Genomic DNA, 27,615 nt, shown 5'->3' on the forward strand with positions numbered 1-27,615 from the left:
ATCCATTCATCTGTCGATGGACATCTTGACTCTTTCCACAGTTTGGCTATTGTGGACATTGCTGCTATAAGCATTGGGGTGCATGTACCCCTTCGATCCCTACGTTTGTATCTTTGGGGTAAATACCCAGTAGTGCAATTGCTGGATTGTATTGTAGCTCTATTTTCAACTTTTTGAGGAACCTCCATACTATTTTCCAGAGTGGCTGCACAAGCTTGCATTCCCACCAACAGTGTAGAAGGGTTCCCCTTTCTCTGCATCCCAGCCAACATCTGTCGTTTCCTGACTTGTTAATTTTAGCCATTCTGACTGGTGTGAGGTGATATCTCATTGAGGTTTTGATTTGGATTTCCCTGATGCCGAGCGATGTTGAGCACTTTTTCATGTGTCTGTTGGCCATTTGGATGTCTTCTTTGGAAAAATGTCTGTTCATGTCTTCTGCCCATTTCTTGATGGGATTATTTGTTCTTTGGGTGTTGAGTTTGATAAGTTCTTTATAGATTTTAGATACTAGCCCTTTATCTGATATGTCATTTGCAAATATCTTCTCCCATTCTGTCGTCTTTTGGTTTTGTTGACTGTTTCTTTTGCTAGGCAAAAGCTTTTTATCTTGATGAAGTCCCAATAGTTCATTTTTGCCCTTGCTTCCTTTGCCTTTGGCGATGTTTCTAGGAAGAAGTTGCTGTGGCTGAGGTCGAAGAGGTTGCTGCCTGTGTTCTCCTTTAGGATTCTGATGGACTCCTGTCTCATATTGAGGTCTTTTAACCATTTTGAGTCTACTTTTGTGTGTGGTGTAAGGAAATGGTCCAGTTTCATTCTTCTGCATGTGGCTGTCCAATTTTCCCAACACCATTTGTTGAAGAGACTGTCTTTTTTCCATTGGACATCCTTTCCTGCTTTGTCGAAGATGAGTTGACCATAGAGTTGAGGGTCCATTTCTGGGCTCTCTATTTGGTTCCATTGATCTATGTGTCTGTTTTTGTGCCAATACCATACTGTCTTGATAATGACAGCTTTGTAATAGAGCCTGAAGTCTGGAATTGTGATGCCGCCAGCTTTGCTTTTCTTTTTCAACATTCCTCTGGCTATTCGGGGTCTTTTCTGGTTCCATACAAATTTTAGGATTATTTGTTCCATTTCTTTGAAAAAAGTGGATGGTATTTTGATAGGGATTGCATTGAATGTGTAGATTGCTCTAGGTAGCATTGACATCTTCACAATATTTGTTCTTCCAATCCATGAGCATGGAACGTTTTTCCATTTCTTTGTGTCTTCCTCAATTTTTTTCATGAGTATTTTATAGTTTTCTGAGTACAGATTCTTTGCCTCTTTGGTTAGATTTATTTCTAGGTATCTTATGGTTTTGGGTGCAATGGTAAATGGGATTGACTCCTTAATTTCTCTTTCTTCTGTCTTGTTATTGGTGTATAAGAATGCCACTGATTTCTGTGCATTGATTTTATATCCTGCCACTTGACTGAATTCCTGTATGAGTTCTAGCAGTTTGGGGGTGGAGTCTTTTGGGTTTTCCACATAAAGTATCATATCATCTGCAAAGAGTGAGAGTTTGACTTCTTCTTTGCCAATTTGGATGCCTTTTATTTCTTTTTGTTGTCTGATTGCTGTGGCTAGGACTTGTAATACTATGTTGAATAGCAGTGGTGATAGTGGACATCCCTGCCGTGTTCCTGACCTTAGTTAACCCCACCTCTTTCAAGTCTTTACTTGGAACCTATCTGCTCCAAGAGGCCTACCTTTACTGTTCTATTTAATTCTGCAACCTGCTCCTCCCCCAATCCTGACCCTCTTGATCCCATTTACCATTCTCTGCCTTTTCTATTTTCCTTTGCATGATTCATTTTCTAACATACTATGTGATCTCTTTATTTATTGTGTTCATTTTCTGTCTCCTTCCATCAGAAAGTCAGCCCCATGAGGGCAGGAATCTTTGTTTATTTAGATCGTTAATAGATCCTAGAGTAGTACTTGCCAAATAGCAAGTACTCACAGAACAAGTAAATGAATCTGGTGTTTTTACAAAAAATGTGTTGGGTTGGTATTTTCTTCAGATTTTGCAAATGCTACAGTTTAACATGGTGCTCCCCACCCCCCCACCCAGAGACCAAGGGGACCAGCTCTACAGGGCACCATCTCCCTTCTCTTGGCAGCATGTGCCCAGCGGCAGGCCCCAGGAACAGCTGCTAAAGAAAGTCAGTAGATAAAACACAAAGTTCTATTTCTAATAATTTTGACCTCATCTTTCAAATTTCCATTTACATGTTTTTATTTTTTTTATTTTTATTTTTTAAAGATTTTATTTATTTATTTGAGAGAGAGAGAATGAGAGACAGAGAGCATGAGAGGGAGGAGGGTCAGAGGGAGAAGCAGGCTCCCCGCCGAGCAGGGAGCCCGATGCGGGACTCGATCCCGGGACTCCAGGATCATGACCTGAGCCGAAGGCAGTCGCTTAACCAACTGAGCCACCCAGGCGCCCCGCATTTACATGTTTTTAATCTCTACAAATATACTAGCACGGTAGTACAAGCATATGATTTATAAATAAACAAATTTATATTGGAAGAACACGATCAAATACTTTGGAAAACACTGGTCTACAAAACCACAAAATCTTTGGGAAGCTCAGGGGACACCTGGCAGTTTTGTGGCATCTACACTGGTATAGCAAACACATGACTGGGAAAATGGGATTGGGCCTGCCCATACCAGCTCACCGAGCCGTTCAGACAGCAGGGTGGTAGGCTGGTAGATTCTCTCTTCAGTTGGTACAGAAAGTGTCCGGACTTTGGAAAGTTTTGTCAAGGGAGACCCAACAAACTCTCCCAAGGAGCCTCTGGCCTCCCTCCCTCAGGACTTCCTCCAGCCCGCCCACTTGTGCCCTCAGTGGGCCACCCTCCACTGAACAGTAGCTGGCCCTGTGTCTTGCAAGCCTGTGGGCAGAGCTGGCTCACCTTCTCATAGTACCGGATCTCATAGTCCAGGATAATGCCGTTGGGCTGCTCTGGCTGTGGCCATGACAAGGTGATGCTCCTCATGGTGGCACTGACCTGGTGCATGATGGGAACAGTGGAAGGGGCTGTGGAGAGAGGAAAAGACAGGGCAGGTGAACAGACCCCCAATTACATGACAAGTGTCATCTTTCAGAGGTAAATGAAGAGAGAAGTGTCTCTGGGCTTGAACCTACCCTTTCTTTCTCACAAGCAGAGCTGATGTGCAGAACTTCCTGTGGGTTTTGCATAATGAATGGAGTACGGATAACAAAGGGGAGAAAAGGTGATACTTTAGGACAGGGGGACATATATGAGGGCAGGGCTGGAATGGACACGGTGTTTTTTGCATGGGGAAGAGAAAGGCTTGACCAAAAAGAGATGGCTGGAGGAATCCCATGAAAACAGTGTGGCCTGGGGAAGCTGGAGCCATTTAGGGAGGGGGTGACAACCAGGACAAGTCTAGGCTTCCAACAGTGGGACAAGAGGGACAAGGGAATGTTTTTGAACAGAAGGTGGTGAAGGAATCTCAGTCTCGCATTAATTGGCAGAGCTACTATAGAGAAGAGATCACCTGGAGAGAAGGATGCTAATGAGAGAGTAGAACTGGTCAGTGCAGAATTACTGCAATAGAAAGGAACGTTCTAGCAAACATCTCTTTCTGAAACTGCATGCAGGATTTTGCTGCACTTCAAAAGAAAGGGAGGAGGCATCTCTCAAAAAGACATGAACACAGACCAACAACCGAGTTCATTCAGACTTTTGTCAGAGTTTTCCAAATGAGGACATTTGCAATAAAGAGCCCACAAGTATAAATGAAGAAATGATACACAAACCAAACATTTGGAAAACAGGACAATAATTCCAAAATCTGTGAAGCGATTCCAAAATCTCGGTTTGGAAATAATATTATTTATTTCCCAATTCGACGCTTTTCATACTGTGTAAGTAAAATGAAAACAGTCTGGAAATAACAAATGAGGGTTATCTTTCTAGGGGAAGAGGCAGGTAATGGATGAGGCTTCAGTCTGCGCTCTGCTCAGGGGCTGTTCCATTTAGTCCTGGCACTTCTGTAGCTATGAAGGGCATTTCCTCACGTGAACCCCACTTCACACGGGTTTCTTGGGGGACTGTGGTGGAGTGGCATTTACTAGCCTCACTTTAAGTTAACGGATCCCCCTCCAGAGCACGGCTGCGGGCCTGGATGCGGGGGTTGCTGCGCTCTGCGCTCTCTGCTCGCTGGGCTCTCAGGGAGCACTGAGGACATGTTGGCCGGGGATGGGGCTGCAGAGCACTTGTCGTGAAGATGTCCACAGTCCCGGGAGCCACAAGAGAGCACAGTGTGAGACACGGTGTTAGGAGGGCTTAAAATCAGAGAGTCCACCCAGGACCCTGCTCAGTTCCCCTTAGGGGACCTTGAGGTGGCCCCGAAAACGCACTTGTCAGAGCTCCCACCCCTGGGAGCGTGGCTGACTCATGGCCCCCCCTGCTGCACTCCAAAAACACTTACCGCATCCACACAGCACCCCGTCTCCCACAGGCTGCTTCCAGTCACTGACTGAGAGCAGTGAGGATGCTTCGAAAGACCCATTCCTGACTCTTCTGCTGGGCAGCTTTCGCCCGAGGACTCCCCATTGGACTCCCCAATGCTTCTTTGTACAGTATGGCAGTCTAAGAGTCTTCCCATCTAATTCTCCTTCCTGCCCTCTCCTTCATTGTGATCTGATGGCTCTCCCGGCTTCCTCTGGCCTCCCCTCCCATTTCTCCGATCTCTGGCACCTATAAGCCTACCTTGGCATCTGCTTCATGGAGGACCTGATTTTATGCAGTCCTGAATCCCCCTGTCAAGGATTCTCTGCTGGGCCCTGCTGTGTCCCCAGGGACGAGATGCTCACTGCCTCTGGGAGCTGTGGCTTCATTCTTGGGTAGCTCTCACCAATTTGCATGTCTTCCTATCCTTATCTGAAATTTGTCTTCTTCTCGATGGTCTCAGTTCCACTGACTAAAGTAATATAGAATGTTCCTTCTTCCACAGAATGGCTTGTCAAATAGCTAAAGAAACTAGTTAGGTCTTCCCTGAGTTTTTCCTACTGACAAGAATGGCCAGATACCATGAACATTTCTCCCATGACATGATGTCACCTGAGGTGGCTCCTTTCCAAATGGGGCTCATGTTGTCTTTTTAGGCATGTGGCCCAGAAGTAAATCCAATTCTCCCATTGCTGGTTAAGCAGCAAAGATTAGGGTAAAACTAATATCTTCCATGATCTGTGTACCATGCATCTGTTAATGTGACCATCAGCCTTTTTTGCATCAAAAACACGTCCCTGCCATTCGATTGTGAAATCACTGTCAAATATAACCTTTAGGTTTTCTCATGGTGTGCTCCTCCTTTTTTGTTTGTAGAGTTTGCTTTTGGCTTTGACTACGGGGATTTACGTGTATGTTTTTACCTTTATGGTATAACATTTGGCCTATGAATCTGGTAAACTGAAATAATTTTTGATCCTGATTCAACCATCAAATGCACCTTCTCTTTCTCCTAACTTAGCAGCATGGCCCAGGTCCATTAATGAACTAATTAAACAAATGTTCACGGAGCATCTGCCCTGTGCCAGTCACCGTTCTGGGTTCTAGAGATTCCATAGCAAATGAAAGGAAATTTCCTGCCCTCATGGAGTTTATTTGCTAGTGGAGGGATTCAGAGACCAGATGTAATCAATCAATCACAAGGGATGTTAAAATATTAAGTAACAATAGGAAGAAATGGAGCAGAGGAGAAGGGACAGAGAATGCCGAAGTGTAGGAGGCCGGCTGGGAGAAGGCTGTAGTTTGAAATCACCGCGTCAGCAAGGCCTTGCCTGAGAAGTAGGTGCAGAAGCATGGGGTTGAAGCAGGGGACGGAGCCACGCGGACACCTGGGAGAAGAGCATTTGAGAGGGAAGGGCCAGGGCAACGGTTTAAACCTGGGAGCAGCCTGGCGTTCCAGATGAGCAGTGAAGAGCCAGTGGGACCGGAGCAGAGACAAGGCCACAGACGATGGCTTCTACCCTGAGTGAGAGGGAGAGCCACAGGACAGTGGTGACCAGAGGAGGGACATAATCTGACTTGCGCGTTAACAGCATCACCCTCTGCTGCGTCGCAAATAGAATGCAGGGGCTGTGCCAAAGCTGAAAGCTCTAGCTTCACACTATTGCAGTGATCCAGCTGCGAGACTGTGGCTACTCGGACCAGGTTCAGAGCGGTGGAGGTGGTGAGAATGGGGGTGGTCAGATTCTGAATAGATTTAGGACATCTCACTGGATGTGGGATGGGGAAGAAACAGAAGAGCCCAGATGCCTCCAAGGTTTTTGTCCTGGGCATTTGGAAGAATGGGGCTGCCATGAACTGAGACACGGCAAGACAAAGTAGAAGCTGTCTGAGTAGGCAAATGCACGGATAGGAGGTCCAGACTGGAGATATCGGTGGAGAGCCATCAGTATTCAGAGATACCGAAAGCTGCAGAACAGATAGAGATCCTCGCGGGAATGAGAAGAGAATATATGGTCTAAGATTCAGGAGAGGAGGAGAAACTGCCAAGGGGCTGGAGAAGCAAGGCTAATGAGATGGCAAGATGCAGGGGAGTGTGATTACCTAGAAGTCAAGTGGCAGTGAGTGTCCGCAGGAGGACAGAACGTGTGAAGCGCTGCTAAGTTATGTAAAAGGAAACCAGGAACTGAGCTCGGAGTTAGCCACAGGCTGGATGCTTAAGTGGGGATGGCTCATGGGCGGCATTCCTGACCTTGAGTGCACTGGGCAGAGTCAGGGAAAGGAGGAAGGCGGGGCAGTTTCTGGATTCAGGCCAGATCACGGGGGGATCACAGTGGGCCCATCAACACAGGCGGTCCGGGGAAGCCTGCTTCCCCCACCCCCGCTATACACTCGTTGCCCAGCTCCATGCTGCCCTCCAGCCTGCATGGAAACATCATTTACATGTCGCCAACCACGTCAGTGCCATGTAGGTTTTCAGGATCCTCCTCTCCCTGGAGAGCTAAAGCACCATGGATTAAAAATGGAAAGATTAACCCTAACGGCCTGAGGATTTTGATGGATTTGGTTCTTTTCTTTGCCTTTAATCCCTGGAAAACCATCATTCAGGACTCAACATATTTGCCAGCCATTGTGCCAGGCCCTTGCTCTAATCAATGGGGATGGAAGGATGTGTAAAAAAAGTCACAGCACTGCCCTGAAGATCCCTGGCATCTAGCTGGGGTTAGGTGGTAGAGAGGCAATCATAGGGCAGGGTGATCCAGAAGCAATCCAGAGCCAAATCTGAGAAGAACACCCCTGTTACACAGATGGCAAAGCCCTCCGAGCAGCCAATCAGCACGCGGATCCGGGAGAAGCTGCCAGAGGGTAAGGGTCACCACTGCCTACACTGCTCAGATTTATGGTGATGACAGATATTCATAGGCCCCCTTGCAGGCTGTTCATCCTCACTCAGGTCACTCTAAATGTCTTATGTTTTAATTGAGATGGGATTTAGCACATGGAAGAGTAAAAGAGTATTACTCTTCCTCCCTGAAAATCAAGGGCAGCTTACATTTGGTGCTCTGACATTGGTGATCACCAATTTGGTTTTTGTGGGTGACAAATTTGTTTTTTTTTCCTTCTTCAAGTGCAAATGCCACCTCTAAATCTGGTTTTTACATGTTATGAAACCTTCCAACAAAACAGAAAATAAAAAATGAGCTCAGATATCCACGCAAACACCACCTTCTCCTAGCAAAACTAAGGCAGATTAAAGAGGGATGGGAAGACTAATTCAAAGCAGCAGCCCCCATAAACCCCGAATATGCTGGTTTCAACAGTAAGTCCTGGCTCGTTGTCTTTTCTTCATAAACTTGCTTCCTCAGATGAAGGAACAGTTTGACTGAATTCTTAAAGAGTGTCTCCCTCACAAGATCTCTTTTGACTAAATTAAACATTCTATGGAGAGAAGAAAATGAAAATACAGAGTTCAAAAAACTATTAAAATTTAGCAAAGAAATAAATACGGACCTTCTTTTAGAAAGAGTAAGAATAAAGAATTAGCTTAGGGGCTATTTGGGGAAAAAAGGCACTGAGGGCTCAAGAAGGATGTGTTTGTCCTAAAGAGAAGATACTCCAAAGCCCCAAATAGGATCAAGATTGCCCTGTACTCCTTAGCACAATAGAGGCTGGACCTGATAAGAAGTCAGGATGCAAAGAAAAGAGTGGGGAGGCAATGCAAAGTGTCCTGTCAAGCACTGAGGTTAAATCAGCTGGGTTCAAAAAGAACCAGCACCAGGAGTGTCTGATAAGAGAGGCCACTGCCAATAATAAGAGGCCCTTTAAATGTGTCCGAAGTAGCCAGAGACTTAACCTCCACTGGTCGGTCAAGGGGCTCAGGGATGGAGAAAACGCAAAGACGGACTGAGTCAGTGAGTCACTGTCTCCTTTTCGCCAAGGAAGGCTTTGGGGGGAGATCATACTCCCAAATTGCTTTTGAAACAGACAGACCTAAGATAGTATATCACGTATAGCAGAGAAAGTGTACAGAATGTTCTCGCCTGAGCTGACAAACGAGATGTGGATAAATTGCTGGGACAGGATGGCCCCGGCTACAAGTTATGAAAGAATTCACAGGTGACACGAGGCAAACGTGGGCCCAAACTGGTCACAGGTTACCACTGCCCATGGCCTTGGGGCTAGCCCTGGCCAGACACCACCCAGCCCTCCATTTGTAAGGAGGCCTCCAAAGGAGATCATAGGGTTGCTTGTGGTCTGGGAGGGTGGTGTGAATCTCAGGAGTTAACCCAAAATCCAGAACCTCAAGTTTTCATGTACGGAAACCTTGCCGTCATATCTCAGGTTCACCTGGACCATATATTTTATGTTTATGACATTCTTTGACCCTTTAATTTAGTTACTGACTCAGTCATATTCGAAGTTTTCCTCTTACTCATTTATTCCTTATTTAATAAGAGCATTTCCATCCCCCCCCCAACAATTAAGCATCTCAAATCCCAAAATATGAGAATAGGTTGATGCTTTTTTTCTAGGACAATTACTGAGTTCTAATGCATTATCTTTGCTTATTAAAAATTGCCTTCTAATGTGTTAACTGGTTTTTGTGTCAAAATAATTCTTTCAACAGCTTCAACCGTAATCCATTTGGGGATATAATAAATAATATAACAGTTTACTGTATTAAAATATTTTATTTAAGACATCAAAAGTACTTAAAGTAGTCTTAAAGAAAAATAGTAGCAACACATACACACATTCAAAATTAAGTTGATCTATTAGAGTAAAATGCCTGAAGAGTTTATAAAAAATATGAAACTTGGATTTCAAATTTTGGCAGATTCCATCTAAAGGGAAAACAGTGCTGCTTCTGCAGGTAGAAACTGTACCAGGGACAGCCTTGTTCTGAGGCCACTTCTCATCCACCTTAGGAGCTGGGGTGCAGGTCACAGCTGAGTCCCCTTCACCTTGGCTCAGGTGACAGCCCTCGTAAGTCTCCTAGAAGATAAATGACCTCTCCACTTATGGGGACTTTCCTATGTGAACTTTCCAAGGAGGCCCATAGAAAGAACCCATCTGCTTGGCCCATGATAACTCATGCTGGGCAGGTGTGGGGAGTACTCCCTGGCCCTTCCGTGTGGTGTGTGGCAGAGGGAAGGTCCTCACAGCGACCCCTCAGAGAGATGTTGCTGCACCACACTGAACAGTCTGCCCCAAGGCTTAGGAAACTCTTCCACCTTCCTGGGCATTGCTTTTTCTAGGAGAAATATCCATCAGCCAATGGACATTTGGGTTGTTTATACATTTGGGCTGTTGTGAATAATGTTGCTAGGAACATTCATGTACAAGTTTCTGTGCGGACCTATGTTTGCATTTTTCTTGGGTGTATATCTCATTGTAAAATTGCTGGATTACATAGTAATGCTAACCTCTTCTATTCTTTCTAGAATAGCATTTCCCAGCCAAAATATTCTTGGGCTAACCACCCGCAATCTGTATACCACAGATCCCAGCTATGAGGAAAACAAGGCAGGGTGAGGAATAGTCAGGATCCTAGGGCCCAGCCCAGGGCAGTAGGAATTGGCAAAAAGAGAGAAGAACTATGGACCCTACAGATGCTGTAGGGAGATATGGATTCCTATTCTGCCATCTGCTTACTGTGTGGTCTTGGACTAAGGTCACTTAACTTCTTTGGGCCTCAAATTCATCAACTGTAAAACAGGAGTATTAATCCTTATGTTATGGATTTTTCGAATTTTCTGTGGACGTGCCCTCTACAGCTTATTGCTCCTTCTACCTAGATCTAGTCTGCTAAGCTAGGGGTCTCAGCAACCACCTCACAGTCTCCTTCTGGGTCCACTCCTCTTTATGTATGCAAAGCAATGCCTGGACATAGCTCCTGACATAAATGTGAAAAGTGCGACCCAGTGACAGTCATGAGTATTTATCTGATAAATATCTTTGTAGGGATAAATGAACATGTCTACCCAGTCAAGATGGAAGTGATGGAGAAGAATGAGCTTGAAGAAGAGGAAGGTTAACAGCAGGTTCCCTAGAGGTTGGTGTGATGGATGCTCCAGAAGACAGATGGTTTCCTGTGACATCTCACGATGACCTAAAGGTTTTCTGGGAAGTAATCTAGGATGTAAACTGTAGGTTCCTTGTCCTTGAGGACAAGGAGACCTTGTGACTCTGAGGAAGGGATGAGCCATGGCCCACCCATCTGATAGTGTGACTCAGGCCCAGGTGTCATGGATGCTTTCTTCACTCTGTCCCTGCCTTTCTCCTGATCTTGTCACCTGTATCTCCTTACGCCTAGTATCCTGTCCCACCTCCCTTGTACACTTCTAGGCCTCTTCACTTCAAATTACACTGCAGCCAGATTAGTCTTTCCAAAGCTTGATTCACACATGTTCCTCTGATGTTCAAAAATCTTCAATGGGGGGTGCCTGGGTGACTCAGTCAGTTAAATCTCTGACCCATGATTTTGGCTCAGGTCATGATCTTAGGGTCCTGAGATCGGGCCCGAGTCAGGCTCCGTGCTCAGCAGGGAGTCTGCTTAAGATTCTCCTCTCCTCTACCCACCCTCCTCCCTCCCCCACTCGTGATCACTCTCCCTCTAAAATAAATAAATCTTTTAAAAAATATCTTCAATGGCTTCCCATTGGAAAAAGTCCCCTTTCACATTTAAAAACATGGCAGCCACTGGCCTGTCCAGGTGCCCTCCATTGTCCCCTAGGGGAGCCCATTGCTTTCTTCTAAGTGCTCCCCACACCGTGTCCCAGCATAACCCAGCTTTAGGGATCTCTGACACATCTCTTCATAACCCAGTAGCCTTCAGAGGCACAGATCAGGCCACACACTGCCCTGCCTTAGTCCCGCTTGACCACGCTCACCAGAGCACCCTGTCCCCCCTCCTCCCAACTCAGAGCCCTTATTTTAGTAACTCTTATCAACTGTAATTGCCACCTTGGGACAGTGCACTGTGATCTAACTTTCCAGGTGTTCATCTGTCCTCTCCATCACTGGAATAAACTCTTTAGGGCATAAGTCATGTCTTCAGCCTCTTCCCACCGTGTCAGCACATAATAGATGTTCCATAAAAGTTTGCCCTTACTGGAATGATTGCAGGCTCTTCTCTAAAGACACTGGAAGTAAAAGGGTCAGAAAATCATGTACTGGTACCTAACACGGATAGTGGCCCTTCAGGGAGGAAGGTGCAGTGAGGAGGGGAGGCAAGGGTGTGAACTGCCCTCTATGGAGCAGGTCAAGTGCAGTATTGAGGAGCCTGCACCCAGGGAGAAATACAGAGGGGGGTCTGAATATAGCAGTTCTGGGGGCCTGGGGACAGGAGTGCCTTTACATGGCATAGAGGCAGAAGGCGGGAGGCTGGGGCCATTGCCACCTCACTGAGAGGTTTCAGCTGAAATGCTACCCTAACGTTAGTAGCTTTCTAATTTTCCTTCTGTTTTAAGAGCTGTGGAATCCTTTCTCCCAACAAAATTTTCCTTGAAGCATTAAAGGAGAAACTGAACAATTCAGAGCTGCTCTGGGTGAATCAGAAGCAAGAGTCCCAGAGCCCCAAAGACAGTCTATTTCCTATTTCCCCAGCCCAGACTCTGAAGGGCTCACAGAGAAATCCAAAAATTCTGGGCAGCCTCCAGAAGTCCCCTTGAGGCCTCAGATTAAATTATGGGCACTCCTAAAAGGCATGGCTGATGAGATTGGGAGTGAGGAGTTGGGGGCAGTGGGTTATCTTGTTCCTTATATGAAACACATTCTTAAGAAAAAACTAAAATCTTTTTTTTTTTTTTTTAAAGATTTTATTTATTTATTTGACAGAGAGAGAGATAGCGAGAGCAGGAACACAAGCAGGGGGAGCGGGAGAGGGACAAGCAGGCTTCCCGCGGAGCAGGGAGCCCGACGCGGGGCTCAATCCCAGGACTCCGGGATCATGACCTGAGCCAAAGGCAGACGCTTAACCGACTGAGCCACCGAGGCGCCCCGAAAAAACTAAAATCTTGATTTAAATGTCAGCTAAAGACTTCAGGCCCACCAGTACTGAAGACAAAGAACAGTTTGCACACAGATGAATTGTGCAAATGATGAATTGTGTTTCCTCTGACATTTCTATTCTGGGAGATAACTTTGTTGAGAAGGTATTGCTTAGATAACGGTTCTCCCTCTGATGATGAAAACTCATTTCATTGCACAAATATGCTTGAATTTTACATTAGGAAGCCTGACTCATTAAATATTTTTGGTGCAGTAACACTTCTGGCCAAAGTAGATTAAACAAATAAGCAATTAGTTTGGAGACTGGATATGAATACAAAGCAGAATTAATTATTTTTCTAATTGTTTTCTCCTACTGTGGACATTGGCTTCTTGACTTTTGCTCTGGGCTTGCCTTGAGATGACCCTGACACCCTCTTCCAATCTCCCTCTTTACCTTGGAGTCAACTAAGGACAGAGGACTGCTTTGTGGGGGTGGCATCATTTTGATTCTGTTGTAGAATATTGGCTGAGTCTCACCACGGGCTCAATGAAGCAGGACTGGGAGAGGAAGTGGGGGCTTTAGGCCTGGGTGGCTGAGTCAGCCCTATACCCAGGCAGGTGCTTCCTTCCTGGGTCCATCCACGAAGGCCCTGGCTCCAAACCAAGGGCAGGAGTATGACAGCTGCGTGTGGGAGATTGGGGGCTGCTCTGGGGATGTAGGTTTATAGCAGAAGCTCTCATTTGTGATATTAACTCTGATGTGGGGGGGGGTCTTTATTGGGATCATCCAACTGACCCTGCTAGTTCTCAAAATGTGATCCCAGATCAGCATTGCCTGGGAACTGGTAAGAAATGCAGAATCTTGAGCCCCACTCCAGACTTTACTGGATCAGAAACTGGGGTTAGGGCTCAGCAATCCGTGTTTTAACAAGCCCTTCAGGGGATTCTGATGCACACTTAAATTTGAGAGCCATTTGTCTAGAAATCTAGAAATCAGAATATAAAATTTTGAAAGGACATCTGAGGTCATTCAGTTTTCTGCCAATGCTTCCAATTTATGGATTTGAACACTGAAGACGAGAGAGGAAGTGACTTCCCTAAGTCCTCAGCAGGTGAGAGCAGCACCAGAAATGATGGTGCCAGCCATCTCTCCCCTCCCCCTACACTCAGGCACCCAGCCCCGGGGATGCCCACACAGCACGGGGGAGGGCAGTTCCTCAGGGAGATCAGGGGGCTCCAGACAGAGGAAGGAAGCACCCTGCTCATGGGGTCCTGGTGGCCCTCCTCGTCACCATGCCTGGCTCCTCCTCCCTGCTGGGGTAAGCAGAAGGCGCACCGGGAAATGGCCCCGCACTGTGGAAAGGAAGGCAAACCTGAGTGCCGTGGCCTTGTGGCAGGTGGGACGCTCTGAAGGGATATGTGAGTGAACGAGGGGCACCTGTCAGGTGGTGCCTAGTCCCAGGGCAGGGAGGCCGAGGACAGACCCATCGCTCCACCTCCTGAAGGCGTGGGACAAGCACGATGGCAGCTCCGCTTTGTTGAATGTTTGATCACAGAAGGCGACTCACAGAAACCCTGGTCCTGGCGAGGCCACGGGAGAGAGCAAAGGATACCCTGCAGCAGATTGTGTGCCTCTTCCTACCTGGCTCTCACCCACACATGTTCAGTAGGGAGCCCCCACATCGGGGGAACCTACCACCACCGACACCAGGCAGGGTTGCTGTGTCTGCAGTCTCTGGGACTCTCCTCCCTGATCCTGGAGATGGAAGGCTCCCGGCCGTAGGACCCAGAGCCCCAGAGCCCCTCGTCCTGTCCTGCAGGCAGGTTTCCATCCTGCAATGCCCAGTGGCGAGCCCCTCTCTGTGTATCACCATCCCCACAACCATATGGGTCTCCCTACCCTTGGCTCTGACTCCTGGGGACACCTCTGCCCTGCACCCCTCTGAAATGTGGCCGTGTACAGTTTCATGTCCGGCACACCTCAGGGTCGGGAAGTGGGCTGTGTCCTCCTTGTTCCCAGCCACCACCTCCACGCCGTTGCTCACCATCTCCAGCACCCTCTGTTAAAATGTCACTCGGTGGTGCTGTGGCTCTCCAAGCTTGCGAGCACTGTGTACTCCCTCCTGCCACCAGTCCCGACTCACTGAAGACTCGGGCTTCTGTCTGCTCCATCCCAGGACTTGCCCTTCAGTGGATGACTTCCACGTTCCCTGACCCCACCACTCTTCCACGTCTGCCCATTCTCATGGCACACTTGGATTCAGCCTCACCTGAAGTGGCTCCATTTTCCAAGCCACAAACTCAAGTCTTCTCCTTCCTCTCGGCAACCTCTGACGAGCCACTGCAACTTTGGTTGGGTCACCCAGCCCTCTCGGACCTGACTTCCACCCCACGCGTCAGCCCTCTTCCTTATGTGCATTCCTCATTAGCCAGCCCAGTTCCGTCTTTGCAATAACATAATTGACAGTACTCCCTTAGCCTTCAGGTGTGAGTCACCTTTATCTTTTCTGAGGACACAACCAGCAAAACTCATCCCGAGAGAGATCCATAATTAACTTCATGTAGGGTCAGCCATGCACTGCTGAGAAAGTCACATACCAGGGCAGATGGACAGCTTTGTAAACTCATGATCACCTGCTTCCAAGGAACCCTCAACACTTTCCGGAAATGGATTTCTCTGCTCAGTCCCATCTCCCATTCTCTGCAATGGCACTGCATGCTCCTCAAACCTTTGACCCCAATACTTCTCCATTCACCCTCAGCAACCCAGCTTATCTCCCACATTGTGGAGAAAATACCCAACTGCATAACTAATTCCTGGACTTGGGAACTCAAGATGTCCACAAATCACACATGTGCAGAACTGAACCCCGTCCCCCGCTTGCCGCTGTCCCTGAACACTTCCGGGAGCCCCTGGCATGTCTCCTATGTATTTGCAAAACATCCGCTCAGTCTCCTGCTTTGTTTTCTCTGTTCTCGATGTCAGCTGTCTGCGACACACCCCCTAGGAAAGCTGCTCACTAAGCCACATTTCCAGTTCCTCCGCCCCCAGGGCCCACGGTCACATTCAGCACAACCCCCACAACCCCCGACAGCCCTCCCTCCCTGCCGAACTGTGGCACCTCATCACCAAGCCTCTAGGCTACCTGTTGTGCTCCAACTCCACGCTGTTCCTGCTGCACAGCTGCTTCCCTTGCCCTTCCAGGCCTTGTCCTGGGCCCTCACTCTCTTCCAGGGCATCTGATAAGCCAACAGGCACCAGGAGGTCCTGTCCCCACCCAGCCCCCTGCACACCCACCTCCTCACAAGCTTCCCTCCCCACATGCAAACTCGTGCCTGCAAACAAAAGACGGCCAGCTGGTTTATGAGGCACCACAATGAATGTTATGTAAGGCCAGAACAGAGGACACTGTGCTGACGTACAGGGGTTAGTGGAGGAGTGAGACCTGGTCTTTTCCCTTGGGAGCCATAGAGTCTATCAGCAGAAATACGGCCTATGAGCATGAAAAACTACTGCACGTTCAAGAACTCATGGTATCATCCTTATAACTAGTACAGTTCAGAGATGGACAATACACACATCAGGATTTTCTACGGGGCAGATGTGCTCACAGGGGGCCCTTGTGCCCTTGAGCTCTTCTGGACAGATAAAGCATTTGCTCTGTTCTGAAAGCAAAGCAAAGCAAAGCAAAAAAGAGAAAAGAAAAGAAAAGAAAAGAAAAAAGAAAAGGGAAGGGAAGAGAGGAGGGGAGAGGAGGGGAGGGGCAGGGCGGGGAGGGGAGAGAGGATAGAAGAGAAGAGAGGAGAGGGGAAGAGACGAGACGAGAAGAGGAGAAGGAAAGAAAGTCACATGCATTTTAAAATCCTAGGGCTCCATTCTTTCACTGATGTCCTGCAGCTCCTGTCTCAGAAGGAAACTGATCCCAAGGCCTGAGGGTTGGCAGAGTCTCCCTTGAACCAGAAAATATTTGTGGTCTGGTGTTGCCTTTATTTACCCAGAACATTTAATGTGCCTTTTTTCTCCATCTTTCACATCCGCTCTGAGAAGATGTTAATTTTCTGAAATTAAACACTTAGCTTGATTACTGTTTTGTTAATTGCGGCATTCAAAAACCCCTGGTGCTCCTGCCTGTTTAACATGGCTGGTGCTGTGAAAATGATAGGCACGGAGTTGGCATGCTGGTGGACAGACAGCACGTCGGAATGCCGGCCCAACCACCCCAGCTATGCTTGCTCCGGCAGCTGGGGCTTGCCCGCGGGTGAGGGGCAGCCTGGGCCACTGCACAGTGTCTCTCCCAGGGCCGTGTTTTAGGAGGACAGTGCCCCCAGGAAGTTCCACGTCTCAGCAACATCTGGAAGAATGTAGGGGCTTGACTCCAATCACAGCATCCGCTCAAAGATGCGTGAGGAAGGAGAGACCACAGAGAGAGCTCAAGCTGCACCATTTGCTGAGGTCTGAGCTGAGTCTAAGAAAGATTGAGGCATTCATTCATACATTTGCTTGATAATTTATTAATCCATTCAATAAACATTTATTGACTTCTATTATTTCAGGCATCTAGCTAGACACTGGGGAGCAAGAGCCAAGAAGATGGATACGGGCACGCTGTCCCGAAGATTATAGTTGTGGCTCACGGAGCTGACATTTGCTGGAGGAGCGCAGGGCAGACACATCACCAGGACTCCTCCTCCCTCCCAGCTCCTTTGCCAAGGCCACAGGGCGAACAGCAACTAGCTCATAATCCAACTAGAAGTTCCCTCCATGAGGTTCCTCTACGAGAAGGGCTACTGCAATCTCATTTGGACTTGGAACGGGGTAAGGAACCTACTACAATCTCACTGCCAGTAGTCTGTTCCAATTGCCCTTAACAAACCACGGACTGGGAGTGCCTGGCCCAAGCTAGAGTGCAATGAGCAAATGAGCCCCAGGCCCCACGGGGCCCTCCAGTCATCCCGGCAGGGATGCAGGGCGGGGCGTTCTCAGCTGCTCCCCACCTGTGGGCAGCATCACCACGCGCTGCCCAGGACCGGAAAGACAGAGAACACCCACACTCGAGCACTGTGCGGTCCAGCAGGTGATATCTGTTCACAAGAAGTCCAACTTGGTCAGTGAAATAGGCCACCCAACACGGTCAGTGTTCAGCCTAGCCACCACAGACCGAGATGCTCTCTCTATTACATGTGGCCTCCTCCTAACTTTGGGACAGTGAAAGTTGGCACCACAGCAGGCTGTGGGACCAAGAACCCAGCTGACCGGTCCCTAGTGCTGCTTCCCAGCTAGTCGTCTGCTCCCTTGTGACTTGTCTGGGCCCGTGACCCCAGTCCCAGTGAGTGCTGTGGACTAGAATGTGAGCTCCGCAAGGCACCGATTTTTGTCTGTGCTGTTTGCTCCTGTGTTCCTGGTGTTTAGAGCAGTGCATGACGCACAGAGAGCCTCAGTAACTATTTGTTGAGAAAGCGAATGAACGGGAGCCCCTAGAAGCAGGAACCCACGAGTCAGCCTGTGGAAAGAGGTCACAAAGGCTGTGTTGAATGAATGAATACATTCCCAAAGTTAGAGCGCTTAAATAAATAAATAACCCCCTTCGAGTGAGGCTGAATCTCACTGTGCTCCTTCGAGTGGATTGGGGCTGCTGGCGTCATCCTAAGATCGTTCCCTTCAGCTTTCCTTTCAGGAGCCACAGAGTGGGGACATACCTGGTCAGCCAGCTAGCACCACGCCCCAGGTAAACATTTATGTACTAACTCCTATGGAGGGACTAAAGGAACCTGGTAAGTACTTATCAAGGTTCCCTGTGCCTAACACGGTGTGGTCCCTCCCTCCTGAAGCTGGCGTAGGTGAGAAAGGCTGATTTCGCGTAGAGCTCATCATCTCGTGGAGAGCCCCAAGGCTGCAGGGGGTGGGGGGGGTGCGCCATGACTTTGATCAAGAGCAGTGCTACCTGCTGACCTACTCAGCTCAACAGACAACACACCACTGTTGGCAAATATGGCCCGGACCTTCCTGAGACCACTTAGAATTTCCTTCTCAGTGTCAGGGCTTAAGAAACAATAAAAACAACCTTTTTGGAATTAACAATGGGAAGAAAGCAATGAAGTGAACTATGAAATTGAATTAAGAACAGTGAAAATTTCATTTACTTAAGGTTTTTAAACTTTTCTTTATTAATTTGAATGAAAGTTTTCTTTAAAGTCATTCCAGTCTTTTTAAAGTTCTGACTCAATCTTTTCTCTACTTGGGAGCAAATTTCGCCTACTAATTTCCAATGAGACCAGCCCCTAAAAATGAACTGGTTTCAGCATATGGATCTTAACGCTCTAAATTTTTACAGGCAGCACTGTAATATTGTTTTAATATTTAATTTTGAGATTTACATAATATCTTTCCTCCAAAGAGCTTGATATATTGCAATATCATAAAATTCCTTTTCATATTCAAAGATTATTCTTTATGCATGCAAATACTATATTTAACCAAGGAATAATGCAAATTAGGTGATATGTTCAGAGGAATTGGCGGGCTAGGTAATTCTTTTGTAGGAAAAGTAGCATCTCTGAGTGCCTTTAATTGTCTAGGAGCTTCAAAAACACCTTAAAAAATGGACAAACTATAGGGGCTTATGACCATTAATGGAAGTAAAGCAGTATCTTTTAAACAAAATTAAGTAATGGGTTGTGTCTGTGGGCACAGTGACTATGTTAATATCCCACACGCAGTAGGCACAGTGGGCCACACGTGGACAGTGGGTAATATAAACGTCAGATATAAATACTGCTGATAGCGTCATAGAAGTAAGAGGGCAAGTGCTGCTTCTCTAAACACACGAGGAGGAAAGATGGACAGGCTCCTCTGGACGGCAGGATCCGCCTGGCTCAGGTACACAGTTTGGGCTCCACTGCCCTCATCAAACTCCCTGGGACTTCACCACTCGCCTTGCTGGTGCCCACTCCTCCCTCGAAGAATGGACAAACTGATACCTGTCATTTATCTGATGGGGACCACATCAGTCCCAAACAAAGAGATGAAGGGGCCTCAGAAGGAAACAGCCTGGGAAGAGAGTCCAGCAAACTGCCGCCTGGCTCAGAAATGAGGCTCATCCCCCAGTCCCGTAGCCTGGTTCACAAAGTGACTTCCCGTCCCATTTCATTTACTTGTCATAACAGCTCTAGAAAGCAGGGCTCATTACTCCCATTTTACAGTTGAGAAAGAAGGGGTCGTGGTAGTTCAGTGAACTTGCTTGAGTCATGTGAAGAGCAGAGAGAGGGCCCAACTGCAGGATCCCTCACTGTACCTCTGCTGCACTGAGCCCAAGAGGTGAAAAAGGTGGGGGCGCCTGGGTGGCTCAGTCGGTGAAGCATTTGCCTTCAGCTCAGGTCATGATCCCAGGGTCCTGGGATTGAGCCCCGCATCGGGCTCCCTGCTCAGCGGGGAGCCTGCTTCTCCCTCTGCCTGCCGCTCCTCCTGCTTGTTCCCTCTCTCTCTTTCTGACAAATAAATAAATAAATAAAATCTTTAAAGAATAAATAAATAAAAAGTCAGCAATTTAAATCTAGGTTTTCAGCTTCTAAGTTCTGGTAGTGCTGGGTAGGGCACCACTTGCTGGAGCTGAGCCTGTTCTCTACGGTTCTCTGCGGCCCTCACCACTCCCTACGGCCTGACACTTGGCCCTGCTTTGCTCCTTTCCACTACTGGCGTGGCCCCCTAGGCCCTTGCATGTGTTCTCTCTGGCTTAGATGGTCCCAAATTCACTGACTCTATTTTATTTTGCAGCAAGTTGATTTTTGAGATGTGCCGGTCTAATTTGTCTTATTTTTTCCAAGATGTCCTTGGAGGTCCCCTTCCCCAACCCTGACATTCTGAATCTAGTTGGCAGAAAAAAGAAGTAAAGTTTGTCATTCACTTTAATTCTCTCTGACAGCCGGATGATCCGGCCATCAGTCTGAATCTGGGGCCAGGCGCCAGAGAGTGGCTGCAGGAGTTAGCAGTGATAACAACCTCTCTGCAGATCGCTTGGCCACTGGAACAGAGAGAGTTCCACCTGATCTGGTCTATTTTAAACTCAAGGCAGCTGTATTCAGTGCAAGGCTGCATCCCTGAAGACCTCACGTAAATCTGAGCTTGCATAATTCATGACCAACCCTGACCAAAGATGATGGACATTTTTTTTGACAGCTGAAGTGGCCCAGCTATGTGGCAATAGCTTAGAGAGAGCTTACAACTTACCCGGCTCATCATAATGTGATTTTTGATCAGTCGGAGAATAAAATGGCCACAAATCTGAGTTTGAAACCTAGAAACATCATTGCGGGCTGTGAGATGCTGAGCAGATTCTGAAAGCACTCTGACCCCGGGTTTCTTCATCTGATCCACCTCAACTCGGCATGGACTTGGCACACTGGAGGTGCTCAAAATGGTAGTTCTCTGCCACTAGCTGTGGGCTGGGTGAGGGTCTGATCCTGCTACTCTCCAAGTGATACAAGATCCTTGAGTAGTCATGACTATAGACATGACTGGGACAGTCACAGAAGGAGATGGAAGCCCTCTGCATCTCAGGACCCAAGAGATCCTTCAGTGTCCCCCCAGTGATGCTTGTCTCTGTGTGCCCTATGGACCAAAAGATGATTATAAAACCTGCTATGGTCTCTTCTTAGATCACAGCCCTTAGGGCCAAGAAAAGCTTCTTGGTAACTCTCTCTGGTGGACTGATGCCAACCGTAACCCTTTTTATTGGATACCTCAATCAGAACGATGAGCTGCCTGCTTCCACTGGGCAGGGCTCACGACAGCAGCGGGATGCAGCATCAGTATGGTATGTCGGGGCAGCCCGGAGAAAGAAGAGCATGACAGTCCTGTGTCTGCTGAATAGTAAGAGCTGCATGCCTAGCCATGGACATGGTCTGTAGCTTCTGACCAAAGGAAGAACCAGCCCAGAGCAGCAAGTAGCGTCCCAGGATAGAATCTGATATTCATGAGCATCAGGCTTCCGATCAAGTCCAAGACCACTTAGCAGCCAACTTATCCAAACCCTTCTCTTATGTGACCCTTACTGACACCCATAGTCAAGCTCTAATTTACCTTGGGGACACCTCAGGTCCCTTAACAAACACACATTCATCTCCATCTCGATCCAGAGGCAGGGAAAAGTCTTTTAGGGTTCCCTGGGACAGAGACGTGGCATGACTTATGGATTTACATGGGTCCACCTACCTCAGCCCTTAATGGATCTGAGTGATATGGCTTTTATGATGCCTGCTGCTTAGTCTCTCTTTCATCTCTTATAGAATGTGTCACTTAGGGGGGCCTGGGTGGCTCAGTTGGTTAAACATCTCACTCTTGATTTTGGCTCAGATCATGATCTCAGGGTCATGGGATCGAGCCTGGCATCCAGCTCTGCGATGGGCATGGAGCCTACTTAAGATTCTCCTTCTCTCCCTCTCCTCCCTCCCTCCCCTGCCGCCCAAAAGTGTCACTTCCATTCATGTTTCTAAACCTTTCTTGGAGAGGTACAGGCCCAAGTGTTTATTTTGAAGGATCTCATCTTTTAAAAGAACGATCTGTTGGTTAAAAAGAGTTTGCATTCACACACGGCTCTGTCAAAGCAGTGTGATAGCTCCATGTTCCTCAGAGCCCCGTAGCCCACAGATTAGGACTTGTGGGTCACCTTGTCATTTGTTTCATAATAACCACACGCCACCAAGAAGCATCCTTCTCTCATTGACTGTAAACTTTCTGACACCCAAATTCCAGATTCCCAAAAAGAAATCCCAGATTGGAAGAAGTTGATGGGGCTGAGACTCCAAAATCAGGGAAGGTTAAGAGAAAAGGGCCTGTCAGAGGGGGAACAAAGGGCATGAGAAATCCACTTCTGGAGGAAGCAAGTGAGTGAGGATGACAACAAATATTTTGAATGCTGGCGATGCCGGGGCCCTGGCAGGAGCCCCGGTCCCTCAGTGCCTCTGCAGCCTGGGAAGGTGCAGATGGCAAGACAAGCAGATGGGCAGGTTCGGGAATAGCAGGGTAAGGAAAGGGAGGGGCAAGAATCAAAGCAAACCGCTCTAAGTGGCAGGTTTGTTCGCACATTCTTAGAGAGAGAGAGCAGACAGCCAAGCCCAGCATGACATGACAGCCTGGCAGGATTATTAGTCCCAGAAGCTGGGACACTAAAATATTTCAGCCAGTTTTCTGCCTTAAACTCTCCAAGGGAAACACTGCTAACAAAGGCTGCCCGTGTTCCGTGCTCAACGTGATCCAGAAATTACCATCCCCTTTTCTTTGGGGAAGACAGACTGTCACAACCTTTGTCTCCGTGGTGCTGGGGCTGTGGTCACCAGCTGGAGGCTTCCACACTTCCACGCCTGTTTTCTCACTGCACACGCATGAGTGCAAACACGTGACCATACACATACATACAAACACGCACACACGAACACACACATGCTCACGGCAACAACGCAGCCATCTGGACAGCCATGCTCTCCCACAACACCTTTTTTTCTCCTGAGTTCTGACAGCTTAAACCCAAGAGTCATCTGCCATCAAAGATGCCTGGTATTGAAAGAGGCAGAAGGAGCCCGCGGATGGGGAGGTGAGGAGCAGACGAGGACAGAGTAGGGAAGAGGAGGTTAAGAAGGGGGAGTGACACGGAGGGAGAGAGAGAGAGAGAGAGTAAAGGGACGTGCTTGGCTCCAGCTATTCCACTAACAAGCTGTCCTTCTAGAATCTGTTGATTGAGAAAAATCCATAATTCCAAATAAGATCACAGTCCATTGCCCACGACCCCCACTGCCTATAGACTCTCCCTCTGCAGTCTTGCGCCATCACCCCAGGGGAGAGATTGCTCATTTCTCTCTAGCTCCCTCGGTATTTACCGCATATGCACGGTACACACGCCTCGGACGCACCATGCTGCAGATTTGGATTGTGCATCTATATACTGCAAATTCTGCAGTTAATGAGTTTTCTGGGAGGAACAGTGGTGTCCAGGTCTCACTGTATCCCTACAGCTTGGCACACATCAGAGCCTAACTAGCCCTCTCTTAATAATGAGTGGGTAAATAAGTAAGTGAGTGAGTGTATGAATGGACTGGTTAAATGGATATAAAAAGAAATGGATTGTTGCAAGAGGTGTAAAAAGTAATAAAGAGAAAAGGTCAGAAGAGTAAGGGATACAGAAATAAAGAGGAGAGAAGCAAATGTGTTCTGAGCTGTGCATGCCACAGGGATGTATGGGCTATCAGGAATGATTTATTGCCGACGATCTGAGGTCTCTATCACAGCATAGCATTCATTTAAGCAAGCTATACAGGAGAATGCACTCTTGAATTACATGGTTTAATTGAAAAATAATCTATGAAGGCAATACTCACTCTATCACATGATTCCTGGGAAGTTTCTTTCATCGAGTTTTCTGATAAAGCAGCACTGGTGTTCTTAACATCGTGCAGGGCTTCCACCCATCCACCTACCCATCCCCCCATCCATCCGTCTGTCCATTACCACCCATCTGTCTATCTATCTTTCCAAAGGCACTTGTTGAGCCCCAGCTGGATGCAGAGTACTGGGTTCTACTTGGATATACCTCTTTGCTTTTGTGCTGAGCGCGAGACTATCCCACAGAATCCAGCTCACCCTCAGAGGTGAAACACTACACCTGTTTCCTCCATGGCCGCAAATGCCCATCGCCTAATGCCTTCGCTCCTGGGAGGAGGCCTGCAAGCAGAATGGGCGTGGCTACAGCTTCGCCCCTTCATAGAGACGGACAGGGAGCCAGGCACGCAGATAGGCAGAAGGCGCACAGATGCCTCCCGACTTACCAGCTTGGTTCGTGGTGATGTTGACAGAGACATGCTGTGGGGGAAAGGGGCTCTTGCTGGAGACTCCGTTGACGGCCTGGATGTCGAAGGTGTAAGGGGTGTGGGCCCACAGGCTGCTGATGGAGACTCGGCCCTCGGTCAGGCCCAGCTGCCGGGGCACAAACTCCACGTTGTCGTCACAGCGGGAGCAGCTCCGACGGTCTGCGCGGCACTTTCTACAGATGATGTTGTAGGTCACATCGTCCCGCCCGCCTGTCTCCCTGGGCGGGTGCCACTCCAGAATGATGGACGTCTCATTGACGATGGAGATGACGTTGCGGGGGCCTGATGGGACACCTGGAAGGAGACAAAGAAGGGCCTGGTGAGGCTGGGTGGAGGCTTCCTCCCCAGCCTCTCTCCATCTGTCTTTGGTGGGTTCCCACCCTTGTCACATGCACGCATCATTTTCTGTCCCTCAATCCCAAATCTCCACGCTCCAATCCATTCCGAGAAAATGTGGTGGATGGAGATGACAACTAGCCGCAAACTCCCCTCTCAGTCGTCCCCGCTGGGAAGACTTCTTTCAGCCACGTGTGCCAAAGGAGGGGAGGTTGTGAGGACCCAGCTTCAGGCCCTTTTGTTCTCAGGACTACGCCGCTTCCCCTGGTCAATGCAAGTGTAGACTATGTATGTATATTAGACACTTACGAGATTCCTGTCTTTTCTTAATTAGTGTAGAACTCAAGGGTTGAGGGACACGAGTGGCCCATCAAAAGTCCCAACAGATCCTGGCATCCTGCACAAAACCTCACACAACTTGGGATCTGTGTGGTGTGTACACGCTGGGGGTGTTTCTCTGCAGGACAGGCTGCTAGATCACGTGCACAGATGAATATTCACAGTGCCCAAACTCTGGTGCATGAAGACAAGAAGCAAAGTTGGGTGGGAGGTTCAGACAAGCCACCATTTTTGACCCCATGACATAAGAAGAGCATAAAGGTTTGTTCCAGACACTCTGCTATAGTTGCTTTACACGCATTTACGTGGGAAGATACAGTGATTAATTCAATTTTATAGAGAGGGAAACTAAAGCTGGGCATGCAGACTGGCTGTAGATCATGTGGTCTATAAGAACTGAAGCCAGTACAGGGACCCATGTCTGCCTGATTCCATAGCTCATGCTCTTAACGACAGCCCTCTGCTGCCTGCTAGTGAAACCGGCTATCTTTCCCTACTAAGGAAAAAGCCGTCTCCCACTCTGGCCTTACACTGGTACAGTACTGCAAAGGTTGACGGTCTGGTCTGTTCACAGATAACAGGAGACCTGAACAGCCTCTCTCTCCTACAAACCAGCCAGGCTCACTGGGAGTCAAGGACAGCAGCCTTTCCCTCTGGACAGCTCTGCCTATAGCTGCTCTTCATCCCGTGGCAAAGGTGGAAATGTCTTGTTAAGTACTAAATTCTAGAAAGCCTGGTCCTTTGTAGAAAGGCAAGCTGTTTCTGAATTACCGGCCACAGTGCTCGACATTTGATGAAGTCGGAGAATCTCCTGCCCAAGAGCAGATCATAACCTCAGGTTCCCCAGCTGAGCACTGTGTATCCTTGATGTTGAACGCTGAAAATGAATCCTACCCAGAAGCCCCCCTTCCGAACGGTGGGTCCACTGGAGCAGCCACTCCAGATAGTAATGCATTCAGAATTTATGCACGTGACTGTCGCCAGCTGAACGAAGACATGTGTAAAGTGGTTCATGCTGAAGACAGGAATCAAATGCCAACAAATAAAATGAGGGAATAACAACAAGGTCGGGGGGCACCAGGGAAGGATTCTGTGTTGAATCAGTCAACAGCAAGCAGCTAGAGCAGAAAGCAAATATTAAATCGGATTCTATTAAAATGTGAAAGAAAATCAGTACTGTACTATATAAAGCCCATTAGGCCTGAGCTAAAGCAGAACTTTCATGCATGCTTGTGACAGGGCAGGATTCATGAAGCATTTTTACTGAAGTCTTGCAAATAGCGTTCGAAAATTCCCCACCCATCTGCCCAGGGATAAATATCCATCTCTTCTCGAATCAGCACACAGCCAGGGCGGGGAGGGTAGCAGGCACGGCCGTCGGCGGGCTCTTACTGCGCCAGGCCAACTTCACCTCACATTGCACTAATTCATTAATGCGCATATTGGCCAGTGCCTGGTTTGGACACATCTGTTTGCTCAGACTGATGAGATTCGGACCACAAGCTCCCAGTGGTCAGCGCCACTGTTCCCTGTCTCCGCAGACAGCCCAGCCTCTGCCACAAGCCACCGTTTCTCATCCTCCTAATAAATATGTTCATCGAGGGCTCCTTCTCTGCAAGGTGTGGGGCAAATCCTCTAACGGTGTTCTCTTACTGCATCCTTGGGACATCGTGAGGCTCTTACTGGAAAGCAGCCTTGGGCGATGGGACAGGTACAGGTACTGCCTGGGAGAGTGACCATCCATCCTTCCCACCCTTTGGAGGCTTCCCCATTGTAAGTATCTCCTTTCTCCCCGACCTTCAATGTCACCCTCTCCCCTGACTCTACCTTCTCCATTTAAACACCCATAAATTTTTGCCATTTTAAAACCAAAGCACCATCACTGGCATCTTTCTACATCGAACATCCTCTCTTCTTTGCCCTCCAGCCGAGCTCTTCAAAATGGAGGTTCTCCTCTCCCCTCGCTCGGCCCAACGCAGCCCGGTTACTTCCCCACTCTCCCACCACGTCTGCTTTTCCTCTGGTCTCCTACCTGACAAATGCAGGGAACATCCTTCCGTATTCCCTTCCTTGACACCCCAAGTCCTTACCAGCCAGACCCTGACAGTCACATCTTCTGTGTCCCCCATGGATGGACTGTCACCACAGTGAGGGCCCATCTCTTTTTCCTCAGAATATTCCCTTCCTCAGGATCTCCACCACCTCAGAACCCCACACCCTGTGGACTTTTCTGCCCTATAGCCACAGCTTGCCCGTGAATCCGCCAACATTGCTTCACGTCCCTCCTATCCATTCTAGACTGCTAGAGTGTGAGTTCCGAAATGTACGTGAGATATGGTGTTCCCCTGCTCAAACCCCAATTGCCCAAAAGTCTACTTTCCGTCCACATCCTTCATGTCCCCTTGTAGTTGTGTCGCTTGGGATCTCATCCTTGGCCACTGGATGCTCGCCCTTACATTGTGACCAATAGGAAGATTCCTGTGATTTCCTGTGCACACTCAACTCTCTTCATGCCCCTGAGCTTCTGCACAGTGTTCTCTGCTGTCTGGAATTC

The 27,615-nt window shown here is 48.2% G+C and overlaps 1 protein-coding gene across 1 annotated transcript in view; it reads right to left on the bottom strand.

Moving 5' to 3' along the window:
- Positions 1 to 27,615, bottom strand: part of EPHB1 (EPH receptor B1) — a 427,022-nt gene that overhangs the window by 91,632 nt on the left and 307,775 nt on the right. The window contains exons 5-6 of the mRNA XM_045903730.3: positions 24,345 to 24,680; positions 2,970 to 3,094 (exon numbers count right to left, since the gene is read on the bottom strand). Of these exons, the coding sequence (XP_045759686.2) occupies positions 2,970 to 3,094; positions 24,345 to 24,680 (461 nt within the window). The remainder of the gene's footprint in view (positions 1 to 2,969; positions 3,095 to 24,344; positions 24,681 to 27,615) is intronic.

Source organism: Mirounga angustirostris, unplaced genomic scaffold, assembly GCF_029215605.1.
Source record: "Mirounga angustirostris isolate CCGP_5_RB_7025 unplaced genomic scaffold, mMirAng1.0.hap1 SCAF_1, whole genome shotgun sequence".
Taxonomy (NCBI): Eukaryota; Metazoa; Chordata; class Mammalia; order Carnivora; family Phocidae; genus Mirounga; species Mirounga angustirostris.